The sequence below is a fragment of the Typopeltis vanoorti genome, chromosome 13 (genome assembly GCF_054136105.1).
Source record: "Typopeltis vanoorti isolate ZY-2024b chromosome 13, IOZ_Tvanoo_1.0, whole genome shotgun sequence".
Taxonomy (NCBI): Eukaryota; Metazoa; Arthropoda; class Arachnida; order Uropygi; family Thelyphonidae; genus Typopeltis; species Typopeltis vanoorti.
The window spans coordinates 14,357,097-14,374,136 of NC_143561.1; the positions used below are offsets into that span (position 1 = coordinate 14,357,097).

The 17,040-nt window shown below is 37.9% G+C and overlaps 1 protein-coding gene across 3 annotated transcripts in view; it reads right to left on the bottom strand.

Moving 5' to 3' along the window:
* LOC150099944 (multidrug resistance-associated protein 1-like) overlaps positions 1 to 17,040 on the bottom strand; it is a 491,400-nt gene that overhangs the window by 117,269 nt on the left and 357,091 nt on the right. For all 3 annotated transcript variants that reach the window (XM_090403119.1, XM_090403117.1, XM_090403118.1), the window contains one exon: positions 5,156 to 5,251. In XM_090403119.1, coding sequence (XP_090259245.1) covers positions 5,156 to 5,251 — 96 coding nt within the window. The remainder of the gene's footprint in view (positions 1 to 5,155; positions 5,252 to 17,040) is intronic.

The window sequence follows — 17,040 nt, forward strand, 5'->3', positions numbered from 1 at the left end:
GTCACTCGCCTCTGGATCCTCTCCACCTCCTTCCTCATCAAGAAGAAACCTAGGTGACCAAATCTGGACACAGTAGTCGAGATGAGGTCTGATCAAGGCTCGGTACAGAGGAACAATAACTTGCTGGTCTCTGCTCGTCAAAGTATTTTTCAACAACCAAGTGAATTGATGAGCTGATTTAGCCACTTCTGCAATGTGCCCCCTAAACTTCATCTTCCTATCCACCAACACTCCCAAGTCCCTGGCCTCAATCTCCTGGAGTACAGTTCCACCAATGTTGTATACTGCTCCTAATCTTTTCACCCCAAAATGCATAACCTTACATTTTGTCACATTAAATTGACAACCATTCTCCTTAGCCGTGAACTCCAATCTAACCAAGTCGTCTTGCAAGATTTTGACAACTTCTGCATTCACTATTGTCCTACCCAACTTTGCATCATCAGCAAAAAAATGAACTGTTCCTCTTAGATCCTTCCCTATATCGTTAATGAACAAATTAAACAGCAGTGGTCCAGGAACAGAACCCTGTGGCACACCACTAGTCACAGGCAGTCTTTTGGACTCTATTCCTGAATAAACTACTCTCTGATATCTCTCCATCAACCACCCACCTATCCATCTCACCAACCCTATATCCATTCCCATATTTTGCAGTTTACGGATTAGAATTCCATGTGGTATCCTGTCACCAGGTCTAGCAGTATCACTGTAAACCCATTACCCTTATCCAGTTCAGCCATCACTGTGTTATAAAACTTGAGCAAGTTACCGAGGCATGATCTACCCTTCACAAAGCTATGCTGTCCCCCAGTACAGCATCTCATTTTCATAAATCCATTTCTGTATTTTTCCCTTGACCACTTTCTCCAAGACCTTGACAACGACCCCTGATATGCTGATTGGTTGGTAATTTGCAACAATAGTCTTGGATCCTCCTTTATGCAGTGGAACTATTTTCCCTTCTTTGCACACCTTCAGGACTAAACCAGACCAGAGACTTAGATTAAACAACACTGTCAAGGGCACTGATAATTCTTTAGCTGCTTCACATAAGACCCGTGCCAGTACACCATCCAATTCCACAGATGTATTTACATTAAGGTTCTGTAATAGACTATTCACCTCCACTTCAATCATCACAATTCCCATATAAACTAATGGTTCCTTCATTTTTTCAATGTCACCACCTGGATGATATACTTTTGCAAAGTGCTTGCTCAGTAACTCCATTATATCAACTGATTCAGTGATCTCCTTGCCATCGGCATTCCTTAAAATCATTCTGCCATGTACAGTTTTTTTTTTTTTTTTGCTTGAAGCATATTGAAAGAACTGTTTGGGATTCTCTTTAGCTTCCATAGCTAGTTTCCTTTCATGATCTGCTTTTTTTTTTTTTTTTAACCACACTCGTTACCCTTCTGGCCTGCGCTTTATACCGTTCGTGTGCCTGCAGGTCACCTCTCTCTTTAAATTCCCTCTACAGTTGTTTCTTTTTTTGCAGCTCAAGCTTAATGTTGCTATTCATCCATTTAACCCCCAACTTGTTTTACTATTCGGACTCTAGGTATACAATCAGCCATAACCTCCTGTAAATGCTCATTGACCACTTCCCATGCTCTATCAACATCCAGCCCTTGCAGTTTTACATGCCATGGCACTGAATCAAGCAATCTCCTAAGCTTGTCATACTAGCCAGCACGGTATTTCCACATATACCCTGTCTTAATTGAAAATTCCACACCTTTAGCCACCTCCCAGGTCAAGACCTTATGATCACTCTCACCAATAGGTGGCAACATGGTCATATTCATTACAGTCAAATTCTCAGATGCTATTACCAGGTCAAGCACTCAAATCCCTAATATTTTTAATTGCATGCTGTCTCAGATAGTTATCCCTTAATAATTAAATAAAATCCATTTCCTACCTCACATGTGTCTTCTCCTCCTTTCAATCAATGTTACCACAGTTAAAATTCTCCATAATAATTACCCTCCTTCCACTCATTTCATCAATTTCCCTATGCATACTATCTCCACCATCTATTCCATCACCTGGTCTATAGCAGCACCCAACTGTATATTTTGTTCTGCCAGTCTCAATCTCACACCAAATAGCCTCAAATGAGCTCTTTTCACTATCCTGCAATACAACTTCAATTCTCCTTGGCTGCAGTTCATCAGCTATCATCAATAACACTCCTCCCCCCATTTCATTCTCTCTGTCCCTCCTAAACACACTATAACCTACACATTCTATCCCACTAACTATATCATCTTCCGTCAGCCATGTTTCACTAATGCCAATAACCTGTGGCCAGGAAGAGCCAACCAAGGCCAAAATTTCTTCCTTCTTGTTCCTAATACTCCTGGCATTAGTATACATGAAATACAGAGGTCCCTTTGTTCCACCCTTATCTTGATGCGTTATTCTAACTATCCCATTCCGATTTTTTGTGGCTTGGGTATATTATATAGATTCTTACACTCAACTGTCTCACTGATGTCCACATATCCACTCCCCCCCCCCCTGGGTAGTTCTAGTTTGCCTGGTGTTATACCCTGATAAGTTGGAACATAAAATATTTCATCTTATCATTGTATAACAGAGCGAACACACAATAAGAAACATTATACCATGCTTGCCTCCAAGTATTAAAATAATGCATTGTAAATATATCAAATATTTTATACTATGAGAAAACAAATAAGTATGCATTTTGTACCACTCGCAAATTAGTTAAATAATAATGGAAGAGTAGACCCGTAGCAAAGTTTAATAGAGCATTGTGTACTAAGAGATATAGAATGTTAGCACAAGTTCGAGATGGGGGGGTGAAGTGCAAAGGTCATGGAGCAGCAACGCGAAGGAGCTATTCGCCCCAAGCAATCGCATGCCGTCAGCGCACATGGGATATAGCGGAGAAAGCTGGACGTTGTGACATGAGCCCATGTAAGTGCGTTGGGTGGACATCGCGGAATGCAAGAATTGCCGAGAAAAAAAAAAGGTGAAAATATAAGGGTTAGCACACCTGAAAAGAGGTTTTTTGTTCCTGGATCTCCTGGTGTTCATCTCGCAGTGTCACGAGCAGGTGAAGGGTGGCAGTGTCTCCATTCCGGAGGGTTTCAATAGAAGCAGCGGCGGAACTAGATGTAGTATATCCATGGAAAGAATAAGCCCGGTCGTCCATAGAAAGCCAGATTGGAGCACATGGACATTTCGTCTAAGGAGAAGCAGATTCTGATGCGATGCAGAGCCAAGGATAGATAAGTAGACTTGATTTGTATTTTGTTGATTGTGAATGAATGATTTGTGCCTCGTTGTTAAACCAGAGGAAGGAACATTAATGATAATTAGGACTAAACTGCAGTGATCTACAGAGGGTTACCTTAAAATCTTACTGTCTCCTATTGTGATAGAGTTACATAATATGTTCTAGGAGGTTAAAAATGTTTAAAGTAAGGAATCGCTATCAATGAAGAGGTAAAAGATAAGTGCTATCTTGTGTGGTTTGATTGAACTATTATAAAAATAGAGCTATCGTGATAATCCTGCATGATTAAGATATTTAAGGGAAAATATAAGAAATCTTACTTCAGAGATTTACAGTTTAATCAGATTGGGCATACTTATATTATTGTATTGTTCTAATTCTATCCTGACTGTCAGGAACTCCCTTAAGGTGGGAATTAAGCTTACTGTATTGTATGTACACATTTATGACTTCTAATAAACCTTGCTTTTGTACCCAACTAAGACTATCTGTGATTTCTGGAATCCGACACACTGCTTATAAAAAAAAAAAGTATTACGAACCTAGGCAGGAGACTAGAATAAGAATAGATTTTGGCCACGTCTGCATAATTACATGGTATCACTTAAGTACTGTTTTGAGATCACCTCTTGATTGACAATATTGTTTAATCTAAAAGCGCTAAGTGGCGCAGTGAAATATAAATTTCTTAGTGTTTTACGCGGGGTTGATCTCAGACAATCCGATACTCTGGTATTGGCTCGATCTCAAGGCAATTTCTTTGTTCCCCAGATGTACCACGTGATACCCGAATGATAGTTTAACGGGGATTTGACCCAAAGACTAAAGGATAGATATATATGAGTAGAAAGTACAACACAAAACTGGTTCTGCACATCCATTTTCACCTCATTCAGCAACACTTTTTCTAGTCTCTGCAAATTAAATCCATTCAAATGCAGGCCATCCATCTTGTATAAATCCTTTTGCCCATCAAACTCATTCCACACGTCTGCATAACCTGCGCATAAAGTCATTTGCGATTATGGCCCTCCTGAATTCCTCTGTCATACCGTGGCAACAGACTCACCATCCTAACTCTGTCACTCTTTTTTTTTCGCTACCTTTAACAATACTCAAGTCCTCTCTCATAAAAAATTTACCTCCTTTCAATTCATTCGTACCCACCACAACTATCAATTCTTTCACCCTGTTTTTGCACTCTAATACTCACTTAAATTTTGCACCCAGTAAGTACAATTTAGTTAAACTGCCATCTATCACACCTCTTAATACCTAGTCACCAACATGCTTTCATTCATTTCTGAAACTCTCCCACTCTCATTTTTCCTTTCAAACACTTGTTTATTTCTGTTAGCCGAGGCACTCTGGAAAAAAGTTTTGCAGGTGCTCCAACTGCCGCTGCACACTGTGTATTACTATTAAATATTAACAAGTGGTAATCAAAGTTGCATGTGTGCATGTGCATGCACACCCACCCATCCATACCAGATGTTTTGTAAGAGGAGAAAAATACTGCTGCCTCTACTAAACTCTCCCACTCATTTTTCCTTTCAAACACTTGTTTATTTCTGTTAGCCGAGGCACTCTGGAAAAAAGTTTTGCAGGTGCTCCAACTGCCGCTGCACACTGTGTATTACTATTAAATATTAACAAGTGGTAATCAAAGTTGCATGTGTGCATGTGCATGCACACCCACCCATCCATACCAGATGTTTTGTAAGAGGAGAAAAATACTGCTGCCTCTACAATAACTGAAGTCCTATACAACTTCAATTTTTGTAGAGGTTTTCCAATTAAAGGGCAAATGTCATGTAATTAAATTACTCTTCTAAATAATTTCATTAACTGAAAAAAAAATTAAAAGAAGATGTTTACCTCACTTCCACAATAAAGAGAGGCTGTTAATGTAGAAACACACAGGCAGATAATCCCAAGATGCTTTATGTACTCAATATACACTTTGCATGGAACCTGAAAGAAAATATTTATAAAGGAGAAACTACAAAATCTGATGCATACTTCAGCATCAAAATTATTAAACTAGATTGCAAATATGCATAACATTCTCAAAACAATGATCACTTAACTCAACTGATTTATAAGTTAAATCAAATGAAATTATACCTTTTCAGTTAAGTTTAAAAATACTTTTTCCATATTTGAAGTATTTTGAAATGTGTAGTTCATGATGTTTGACATTAAACAAAAACGCTATGCTATCAGAGTAATGGGTCCTGGGTCCCTCCCCCCCACTATTTACCAACTTATAACAAATTAGACATATCTGGATAATATGAATACAGCAGTGAGACTAGACAGTACATCAGTCCATGTGCAATGAGAATGTGCAAAAGAATTGGCTGGCAGTAGTACCTCTGACAAAATTCTTTAAGTCTGCTGTCAAGATTACAAGGGAGTGGAAAGAAGATAATAGTTCTATTACATAAAAGGTGGTGCCAAGAAAAGTAGCAATTACAAATCATTTCATATATCAGGAATAGTAGTTAAAGTATTAGAAAAGTTGGATAGGAATATGGTAGACAGCATGGTTTTGTAAATGGTTAATATAGCCTTAGTAATTTACTTATGTTTTATATGTGACAGCAGAACTGAATGAAGGAAATAATACACCATGACGATGCTGCTGCTAGACAATGTAAAGGCATCTGACAATAACTGCATGGAAACTATTACATAAGGTGAAGATCAGAACAGATATGAGGCTGGATAGGGGTAGCTGACAGACATCAAACAATGCTAATACGAGGGGGAGGGAGGCTGAAAAGTTCTGATAAACAACTAGAACAAAAATGATATTAAAGCAATTGATATGACCACAAGAACATAAAACCCTTTAACTCATGTTTCAAATTGTAATAATGTGTTATTTTTCTTTTAATATATATAAGACAGAGGTTTTGAAGAAATTGAAAGACACAGGAGGTGAAGGCCATCAAGTTTTTCATGTTGCAAGAAAATTCTTGCAGCAGAGATTCAAACTCTGTGCAAGACTTTACGGGACTGTGCCCCCAGCATAGTTAATAGTTGCCAGATGGATGGCCAATTTTAAAACTGGGTATCCTGAGACAAAGATGCCCCTAAATCAGGAAGATCTTTCTATATCAATCATACCTGAAAACATTGACACAGTGCATGCCATGATCCTTGAAGAATATGAATACCAACATTGCAAAGATTCTTGGGATATCCAAGAAACAAGTTGGGGTCATTATCATCCAATACCTGGACATGCAGAATCACTCAACAAAGTGAGTCCCCAAATGTTTGAATGCCAACCAAAAGAGAATGTGTGCCATCAAGGGATTTTGGGTCATTTTGAGAAATCAGGTGCAAATTTTTTGGTCATATTGTGACTGTTGATGAAACATGAGTTCATCACTGTGAACCAGAGACCAAACAATAGTCATTGGAGCGGAGATACAAAGGTTCTCTGCAGCCAAAGAAGTTCAGACCCAAAAGCCAACAGGGAAGGTTCTTGCCATTGTCTTTTGGGATATGAATGGTGTAATCCTTACCAAGTACCTTAAAAAAGAATGGAGGGTGAAACTATTATAGCAGAAGTTTATTCAACAGCTCTGAAGGAAATACATTGCAAGAAACTGAGCAGAGATATGTTGCTTTTGCAGAAAACAATGCACTTGCTCACACTGCTCATGAAACCCAACAGACAACTTGAGCTTTCAATGTCTGTCTCACCCACCCTATTCTCCAGATCTGGCCCCATTCGAATGTTTCCTATTACCAAATTTAAAGAAAGACTTGAAAGGAACAAAAAAATTTACCACAGATGAAGTTATATCTGCAGCTAAGGACTGGTTTATAAAACAGAAGGACTTTTTCTCAGAGGATTGTAAATTATGCAGTAGCATTGTAACGTATAATGCTTCATGAGGAATATGTAGAATGTGTAAGTTACATGATTTTACCTCAAATTCCTTCATGGTGATAATCAACTTTTCAGCACATGCTCGTATTAGTGAGGTGTTGGGGGGTAATCCAGGTTAATGGGAATGACTACAGAAATGTTCCATACTAGGAGTACTTCCCTAATTTCTGTATTAATGATATTGGGAATGATTTTAAAGGGGGACGCATCCAGTTGTTTGCTAATGATGCAAAACTGGGACAGGCAATAGTTGGTAAAGGTGATGTAGATATCCTGCAAGATTTTAATAAATTGGCAGTATGGGTAAAGGACAATGGCTATCAATTTAATGTCGAAAAAATTTCTATCATATTAATGATATCTGATTACAGAAAGTTGATGAGGCTAGAGATCCAGGGTGATGGTGGACAGGCATTTGAAGTTCACAAGACGTTTTTCAAAAGTTAATAAAATAGTTGAATGAATTTTTTGGATGTTGAACACATTGAGAAGCAAAGATAATGAGGTTATTATCTCTCTTTTTATAAGGCTATGATTCAGCTGCATCTTAACTGTGTACAGATTTGGTCAAAGTTTCTTGGGGGATCAAGGTGGTGGACAGGATTCAGAGACAATTCTCCCCATGAGGATAGATTGAAGGTGTGTGGGTTACTTAGTTTAGTTAACAGGTGTAGGAGATATGATAGAAACTTAAGACTGACACACACAAGAATTTTTCAATACATGAAAATGTACAGAGAACAGGGGTTGTCTCTGAAAGTGGAATAAGAGTGACTAGTAAGGGTGTGCCAACTAGATTTTTTGCTTGGAGTGTGAAGAATGAATGGAATCGATTGCCAAGAGTAGTCTTGAGTATCATGGCTGAATGAGTTTAAGTGTAAAGATTGTGTGAATAATGGCTATCGTCGGTCTCCAGTAAAGAGTCTACTCCATGGAGATACCCTATATAATATTTGAGATAAATCACCTAATGAAATATCAGTTAGTAGTTTATCTGGTTGTATTCTGAAAAACAAATCCTGCTGTTCTGGTAGCCAAGTAATACTTGAAGTAACTTTTTGTAGTAATGAAAAACAGTTAAGTGTACAAATGACAAACATAGCAAAGAGGGGACTTCTACAAGACAGAAAAAAAAAAAGTACAGTGAAAAGACAGGTAGTTATTACTGTGTATAAAATTTTGAGCATATCTGGATTGTGCTGATCCAGGTTCTAATTTTCTATTTTTTGGAGGAAATAAAATACCAAAATATTGAAGAAAGAGCACAATAACTAATAAAACAATATCAGAAACAATGAATGAAACTAATAACAGAAAAGGAATAAGATTGCACTTATTTAGGTAGTAATACTCCCTAATAAAGCTTTTTGATTCCCCCCCCCACCCAGATCACCTGCCAATACTTATCCCTTTAATTCAGGATCTATTTAGTTAATTCCTCCCGACACAGATCATTCCCTTCAACTGCTAATGAACACAACTGCATTCAAACAAAATATGACTGCTGTGCAGCTGAACTATTACACAGACTGGAGCAAACTGAGATAGTGAAGTAACGACAAGGATAAAAGAATGGACAGTAGTACCAAAAAAATGTTAAACAAGTGACTAATGGTGTGCTGTGGTTATTTAATTTATACATTAACCATATAGGAAATGTCTAGTAGTTCGCTGATGAAAAACTAGGGGAGGAAACAGTGATATAGAGATCCTGCAGAATAATTTAAATAGTGATGTGGCAAGGGATAATAGTTGATAGTTTATTATGTAAAAAGATTATGCACTATAGGATAAAAGATTATGGGCTATGTATTACATCGATAGAACTGGAATGTAGGAATTTTGTGGCAAGATGGCCAAAAGGGAGTTGGAATTCAGAAGTTAGTGAATTAAATGAACAAAATAGCTCAAAGGATCACTTGAATGTTAAACACTGACAAGAAAGGATAAAAACATATTTCATTGTCAAGCTAAATAGTTAACAAAATCTTTAATTCCACTTACTAACGACACTTATATTAAAAAATTACTCATTTCAAATCTTGATCCCAAAATTAAGTTTTAAACAATATCATTATGAGCTTTGTCTCCTTATTCACAAATATTCACCTTTCTGACACTAAATTCACTGAAAAATGCTTTCCTCATGGCTCAGACACTCTTTCCTCTTCCACCTTAACAATCAACACCAAAACCTAGTTCACTAGGTTTTGGTGTTGAAAAAAAAAAGCTTTTTTGTTTAAAGATACTCTAATCATACATCTGCCCAATGGTACTCTGTCTTTAGCAGTTAGCAGAAAACCACAAGTAGATTCATACTTTCTCACCATCCATTCCCCTTCAACAATATGAGGCCAAAACCCTTATCAACAGAGCCTCCAACCTGTTCTACCTAAGGTTCTCTTACAGAAGAACTTACTTTTATATGCCAAACCTGTTTAATGGTTACAATGCCAAAATAAAATTATCAATTATCTGTCCCTTCTGTCGCCTTACATCTTTTTTTTTCTCTCTCACAAAGACTACAGCAATGCCATTACTATTCCCTCTATCTGAAGCACTTATGAAAAAAAAAAGTTTCCTTGTTCTTGGAAATACAGTAAACTCTTGATTTAATGGACTATTACAGGCTAAGGGGTTTGTCTGTAAAAACTGAAAGTCTGTTAAATCTTGAATCTTAGGAATAGTATTGAAAATAAAAAACACTTTAAGTGGTACAGTATTAATATATATTTTAGTGAGAACATTTTTATGTAAATACCATTTTACTGAGGATTGGGCTTGAAAAAAGCATCAAGTTTCAGTTGCTTTCCACTTCTATACTGTTTCTTAATAATTATCGATCAAAATTGTCAAAAATGTTCATAATAAGCAATCACCTCTGGATCTGAAGATGCACCCATGAATGAGGTGTTCTCTGATAGTTTCGGACCAGCTGGAACCACTTCTTGTTTTTAACCTCCTGATCACCCCTAGAACGTCTAAAGCAATCTCTTCCAGGCCGAGAATTTGGTAACCTGGGTTGCCCTCGATGCCTAGCCACTGTTCAATGTCATTCTCAATGACATTATATCCAGCTCGCAACAAAGTTTCACAGAAATCCCAGGTTTCAAAACCTGAAATCTTTTTCTGGTTCATCCCATTCAGTAACTTGGTCCAGCCATTAGCCAATGTTGTAATCTTTATCTCCTTCTAAGAAGCAGCAAAATTAAAGATGGCAGACTTGATGTTATATGCATGCAAATTTTGAAGTGTTCTGACTACTCTTATATTTTCTTTAGGATTGTTTTTGTTCTTCAAGACGACCTCTTCAAGAAACTTCTTCCTACACAACCTCTTGCAGGCAATAATGACTCCCTGGTCTATAGGCTGCATTATAGAAGTGATGTTTGGAGGAAGGAAGATGCATTTTATTCTTCTATTCCTACTAACCAACTTCTCAGCATTAGGATGGGCTGATGTATTATTAAGTAAAACAGCTTTTACATCTGCAGGACCTCTTCTTGGTAGTTTTGCACTCTAGGTATGAAGTGATTGAAAAACCAGTTGGAAAAAATGTCACTTGTAAACCAGGCATTCCTTGAGCTGGAATAGATGACAGGAAACTGATTCATAAACATTCTTCAAAGTGCAAAGTTTTCATGCTCTTCTGACTACCATCAGCTTGAGGCAATGCATGCCATAGACATTAGTACAAAGTAGGGCTGAAATGCACTCCATGTTTAATTTGTAGCCATGTGTGCTAATTACGTTTGTTCGTGAGGGTTTTTCAGGAACAGCACGATGGAACAGGCTGGTCTCATCTGCATTATAAACTTGAGACAAAATAAGACCCTAAGATTCAATGACTTCATTGATGTATATTCTGAAGGGCTCAACTTATTCAACATCAGTGCTCAGTGCTTCACCACATGTCTGCTTGTTAGTAATGTCATGGCATTTATGAAAGCCACACATCACTTGCCTTGAACTGTATGCCCATGTGTTGTGACAGTTTTTCAACTGCCTACCTTAGGTCAACTCCCCCCACCCCCCAAAAAAAAAAAAACCAAGCCACTAGACAGCTGTTGAACAAACCACTTGTAAACTCCTAAATTCTTATGCTTGCACAACTTCACGTTTCTTATCCGCTACAGTGAAACCACTTTTGGAGCTCTCAATGCTATATTTTAGCAAAAATAAGTTAGTCTATTTTTGCATATGTCCGAAACTATGCATTTTTACCCCTTAAAAGTTCAAACAAGAGCAATAGATGCGCCACTTTCCAACTTAACTCAAGTTTCTGTGCAATTGCCAAGTTTACTCGTTTTCTTTTAACACCAGACATTAACTGATTAATAACGGTGTAACTAAAAATTATTCCAGCAACAGCCTAAACACCACATGTTTTGCACTAGCAACACTACGCTACCGATACTACCAAACCAAATGCACACACGCGAACTGTTATGACTACATGAAATATGAATATAACTGAAACCACAATTTATAAACACTACCAACTGCTTCCGATTAAACACTAGATTATTTTTTTAAAATTTCATCTGTTTAATTGTCAAATTATGTCTGTTAAATCAAGAGTTTATGGTATTATAATCTGGGATATCTGCTAACATCTGCCTAAAACAAAAAATACATCCACAACTCGTGAGTCAAGTGCAGTGACATGTATAAGAAGAGCTCCTGATTGGGATAAGTTTTCTAGGAATAATTAAATATATATGCATAATTGTTTGAGTAGGAGAGGCTGTAAACATTGTGCACTACCGGTTTTATTAGTGTAGGGGATTTTTTTTGCCAAAACTTAATTACGAAATTGTTATTATTAAATTTAGTAACCTGCAAAAAATGGCAGCAGCATTGTCGTTCCATGACTTTAATTTAGATTTCAGTCGTTTCGTTAAGTGCCAGGTCTGTTATATGTATTCTTTCGATTACATAAATGATTTGTGGATATTTGGCGAGGATGGAAGGAGGGTTTGTGCGAAGCGTGACCTGAACGAGGAATTGATGAATGCAAATATGAAATTGATGACAGAAGTGTTAGTAGCGAGATTGTCGCGGGGAAAATCAGTGCACGTTTGAAAGAGAAGGATGGTGAGAAAGAGAAGTGAAAAAATGTTAAAAAATCAGTAAAAAAGAAGAAGCGATTTGAAAACCATAACGGATGTTAAAAGGGACGAAAGTGAGGTGAGAGTGGTGAAATGAAATGAAATTGAGAGAACGAATGAAACTAGAAATGGCGTGATGCAGAAATAAAAAAAAATGAAAGAATGGACGATAGCGAAAGTTCGACTCATGTTGGACTGAAAGTACAGAAACAAAGAAAGATGAACGAGTGTGAAAATGGGAAGAATTATAGCAAATGTTGGATGCATGCTGGACCGAAAGTATGGAAAGAAAGAAGGATGAATGAGAGTGAAAATGAGAAGAGGGGGGTCAAGAGTTAGAAAGATTGAATGATAGCGAGAATGTGTCGCAAGATTTGGAAGTTGGATTGGATGAGGCAAGAAATGAAATGGATGTGGAATGAAATTAAGAAAATTCGGGTAAAAACTATTAAAATAAATAATGCTGGCATGAAAGAGTTAACGAAAGATGAGCGAGTGGCGTTGTATGGAGATTCCATTATTAAAGGTGTGCTGGAGGATAGAATGCATAAGGTATGTTTTCCAGGTGCTAAAATGAGAGTGATTGAAGCATTGGATATGAGGCAGGAGTGAGCAAAAGAGATAATAGTATTAATAGGCAAGAATAAAAAGTGTGTCAGAATGGATATCAGGAGGTTGCTTAGAAGGATAAAAGAGAATAGTGTGACAGGAAGGGTAGTTAGCATGTTGCCTAGGTATAACTGTGGTGAAATGAGGCAGAGAGCAAGGATTATAAATGATATGCTGGCTGAAATGTGTGAGGAGATGGGAGTACAGTTTGTTAATGTGAGGAATGAGTTTGAAGGACAAAGTGAGCTGTATGGGAGCAATGGACTGCATTTGAGTAGTTATGGTGCAAGTCGCTTGGAGAGACTGCTGCTGGAAGGTAGAAAAGTGAATAGAGAGAATGAATCAGATCAAGTGGGAAGTGATGTGGAAGAGCAGGAGAGTAAGACAGGAGAGATTGAAGAGGTGGTTATGAATGGGAAAGTAAGTGGTATGAGTATAGAAAATGAGAGAATGGGTGTGCAAAAGGAGCAGGAAAACGGGGAGGCTCATGGTGGACAGGGGTACACAGCATGAGAAAGGTGGATGCTCCAAGAGGAGGTGAGCATGTGTAGGCAGGAAAGGAATGGGATGACCAGGGATAAAGAGGAAACAGTTGGAATTGAACAGGGTTTTAAAATGAAGCAGAAAGGGAAATGGCCCCAGTCAAGCATGGAGAGATCACAGAGTTAGTGGTATTAGTGGAACTAGCTGTACATCTAGAAATAAGCTGTTGTGTTTGTATACAAATGCTAGAAGTATAAGAAACCAGACAGATGAAAGGGTTGCACTAATTGCATCTGTTCACCCAAAGATTGTCTGAATAAGTGAGACATGGTTGGAAGAGGATGACATCCTGACAGGAATAGAGATGGAAGGGTATGATGTGTTTTGTGAGGACAGAAGGGGTAAAGCTATTGATGATAGAGAAAGAGCTATGTCCATATAAAGTAGGGATGCAAGAGGGAAATAGTGTGAGTGATTTTGAGGCAGTATGGTGTGAGATGGAGGTGAATGGATTCAAATACTTGATGGGATGTTTTTATAGACCAGTTAATGTGGATGGTGGTAATAATGAAATCTACAATCAAATTAGCCAAGTAAATAGGAAAAGGGTGATCATTATGGGTGATTTTAATTATGCAATATAGACTGAAATGATGAGATAGCTACTGGAAATAAGAAAAATGAGCGAGTTTTTGAGGGATAACTACCTCAGACAGTACGTAACAGAGGGCACACGAGGATTGAAGGTCTTTGATTTGGTCATCTCATCAGAGGATGTAATTATAAATGAGGTGTCAAATCTTCCACCAACTGGTGAGAGTGACCATGAGGTGATTACCTGGGTGGTTGCCGGCAGTGCAAGGACCTCTGTGAGAAAAGAGTATATGTCGAACTACAAGGGGGGGGGGTAATTATGAAGAGCTCAGGAGACAGCTTGCAGGTGTAGTGTGGAATGAGGAGTTAGCTGGAAAAGAGATCAATGCAGCTTGGGGGAGTTTCAAAATCTGTTTAGTAAATGCAATGTCTAAATGTATTCCAAGGTTGAGAAGGTTAAATAAGGTGGGTGTGAGATGGATGAATAAAGAGATTAAGCATGTGATACAAAGAAAAAGGGCATTGTGGAGTCAGCATAAGAGAAGTGGAAATAACTAATTCCATGAGGTCTACAAAGACCAAGCAAGGAGGGTGATTTGGTTGGTGAGGGTAGCTAAAGAGAGCTATGAACAGCAGTTGGCTAATGAAGCCAAAAAGAATCCTAAGGAGTCCTTTCGATATGTAGCTAGCAAAAGAAAGAATAATTATGGAAGGATGGCATTGATTGGAGAAAATGGTATAAAGACAGCTGATGCAGAATGTGTGGTGGAGATAATGAGCAGTTCATAAAGATCTTTCGATCTTGTGAATGTAACTTCATAGAGGGATTGAGAGCAGTTGATGATGGGGAGGAGAGAATGACTGTAAGTGAGCAAGAGGTGTATGGGGAGTTGAGTAAACTAGATGTTAATAAGAATATGTGGTGATATATTATCAAGGCTGTGGGACTTGATAATATGTGCCAGTGAGTTGACACCTGCCTTGACATATTTTTTTAATATGAGTCTTGCGCTCGGTCAAGTTCCTAAGGAGTGGAAGGTGGGCAACATTTTGTGCCACTTCATAAAAGGAGGTGATTGAACACAAGCATCAAACTATAGGCCTATTTGTGTGTCAGATGTTGTGGTTAAGTTGTTGGAGAAGCTTATTACAATAAAGTGACTGCTTCCTTAGATAGAGGAAATTGATACACAGTAATATACTTGGATTTTGCAAAGGCTTTTGATAGAGTACATCATGATGGTTTGACAGTCAAACTAGAGCAGATGGGGTTGGATATTAGATTGGAAACTGGCTATCTGATAGCTATCAACAAGTTGTGTATGGGGGAGCAATATCCAGGAAAAAGGAAGTCACTAGTGGAGTGTCCTTAGGGGTATGTTTTAGGTCCATTACTGTTTAACTTGTATATTAATGATATAGGTGAAGATTTGGATGAAGATATTCAGTTGTTTATAGATGATGCAAAGTTGGGACAAACCACGAAGTGTAGTGAAGATGTTGTGGCCTTACAGGAAGACTTGAATAGATTGAGTGATTGTGCACGGAAATGGGGATGCAAGTTCAATGTTACAAAATGTAAGGTTTTAAAATTTGGAAAACAAAGATGAGATGCACAATTTATGCTTGGCAAGAATATCTTGTTGGAGGTAGAGGAAATAAGAGATCTGGGGGTGATAGCAGATAAGGATCTAAAATTTAGGGGACACATCACCAAAATTGTGAAGACAACACAAAAGGCTTCTGGGAATGATGCAGAAGACACTAAATGTAGAAGTAGGGAGATTCTTATTCCGTTGTATAATGCTTTGATTAGGACACACATGGACTATTGTGCCCAGGATGGAGCACAATAGTCCATGTGTGGACTATTCAGAAGGATGAAGAGATGTTGGAAAGGATTCAAAGTAGTTCAAAGACTGACTAAAGTAGTTTCTGACCTCTGGAATGTCGAGTATGAGGAAAGATTGAGAAGATGTAATTTGCAGTCTGGTGGACAGGAGAAAGAGGGGAGATATGATAGAGACCTACAAGTTCTACAAGTTGGTAAGGAGTTGTTATAGGATCAATGCTGGAGAAGTTTTACAGAGAATAGTGGGAGATCAGGGGAGAACCAGAGGTCATCGCTGGAAACTGTATAAAGAGGGTGTGAGTAAGGGAGCGAGAGGAAGGTTTGTTCGTGCTGAGTCGTGAATGATCGGAATGCCTTGCCTGAGAATGTGGTGTCTGCAAAGAGTTTGAATGTGTTTAAAACACTATGATGAGCTGTGTGCGTGATAAAACGACCTCCCAGATGAGTCTTTGACTCCATGAGGTCTTGGGGTGGTAATAATAATAACAACTATGGTCAATCAGACCATGATTTGGATACCTCACACAGAATCAGATGGAAGAAAACAACCATGCTCCATTGCAGCTAATACAAACTTGAAAGACAAGAATCTACAGCAGACTTAAACCAACGTAATCTTAATAAATATGTTGGTATTAAGCTTTCCAAAATTTGGGAAACTAATTCTTAGGCCTCCAACCAAAGATCTAAGGCTAGCCAACAGCAGTCAAAGGATGCTCATCATAGGACTTTAGTTTTTGTTATATTTCTTCCACTGTGTGTGAGAGAGAGAGAGATAATTTTAATACTGTCTTCCGATTGTCTCTGACATGAAATACTGAAATCAATTAAACCTGTTTAATTATTTCTTTGTGCTGTAAGTTATTTCATTAAAGTGCAACATGAAAGTTGCAGAGTATTATGTGACTAAATTATGGAAGCCTCCTATGACAAGTCTTTAGGCTCTACAAATCTTTCAGGTAACAATCCATATCCTATTTTTCTTTAAAAAACATTCACTGAAAATGCACTGATATCCATTGATAGCCCATTTCACATGCTCATCTCACTTGCTACAAAAAGAAACAGAATCTCATGTTTAACTACACTTAGTTTCTAGGGATGAGCAAGCTCTCTCCTGCTATTTACCATGAAAAGAACTGTCAATTAGTGAAATAATACACTAATATATTATGCATTATTTTCTAATGCATTGTTTTCGAAA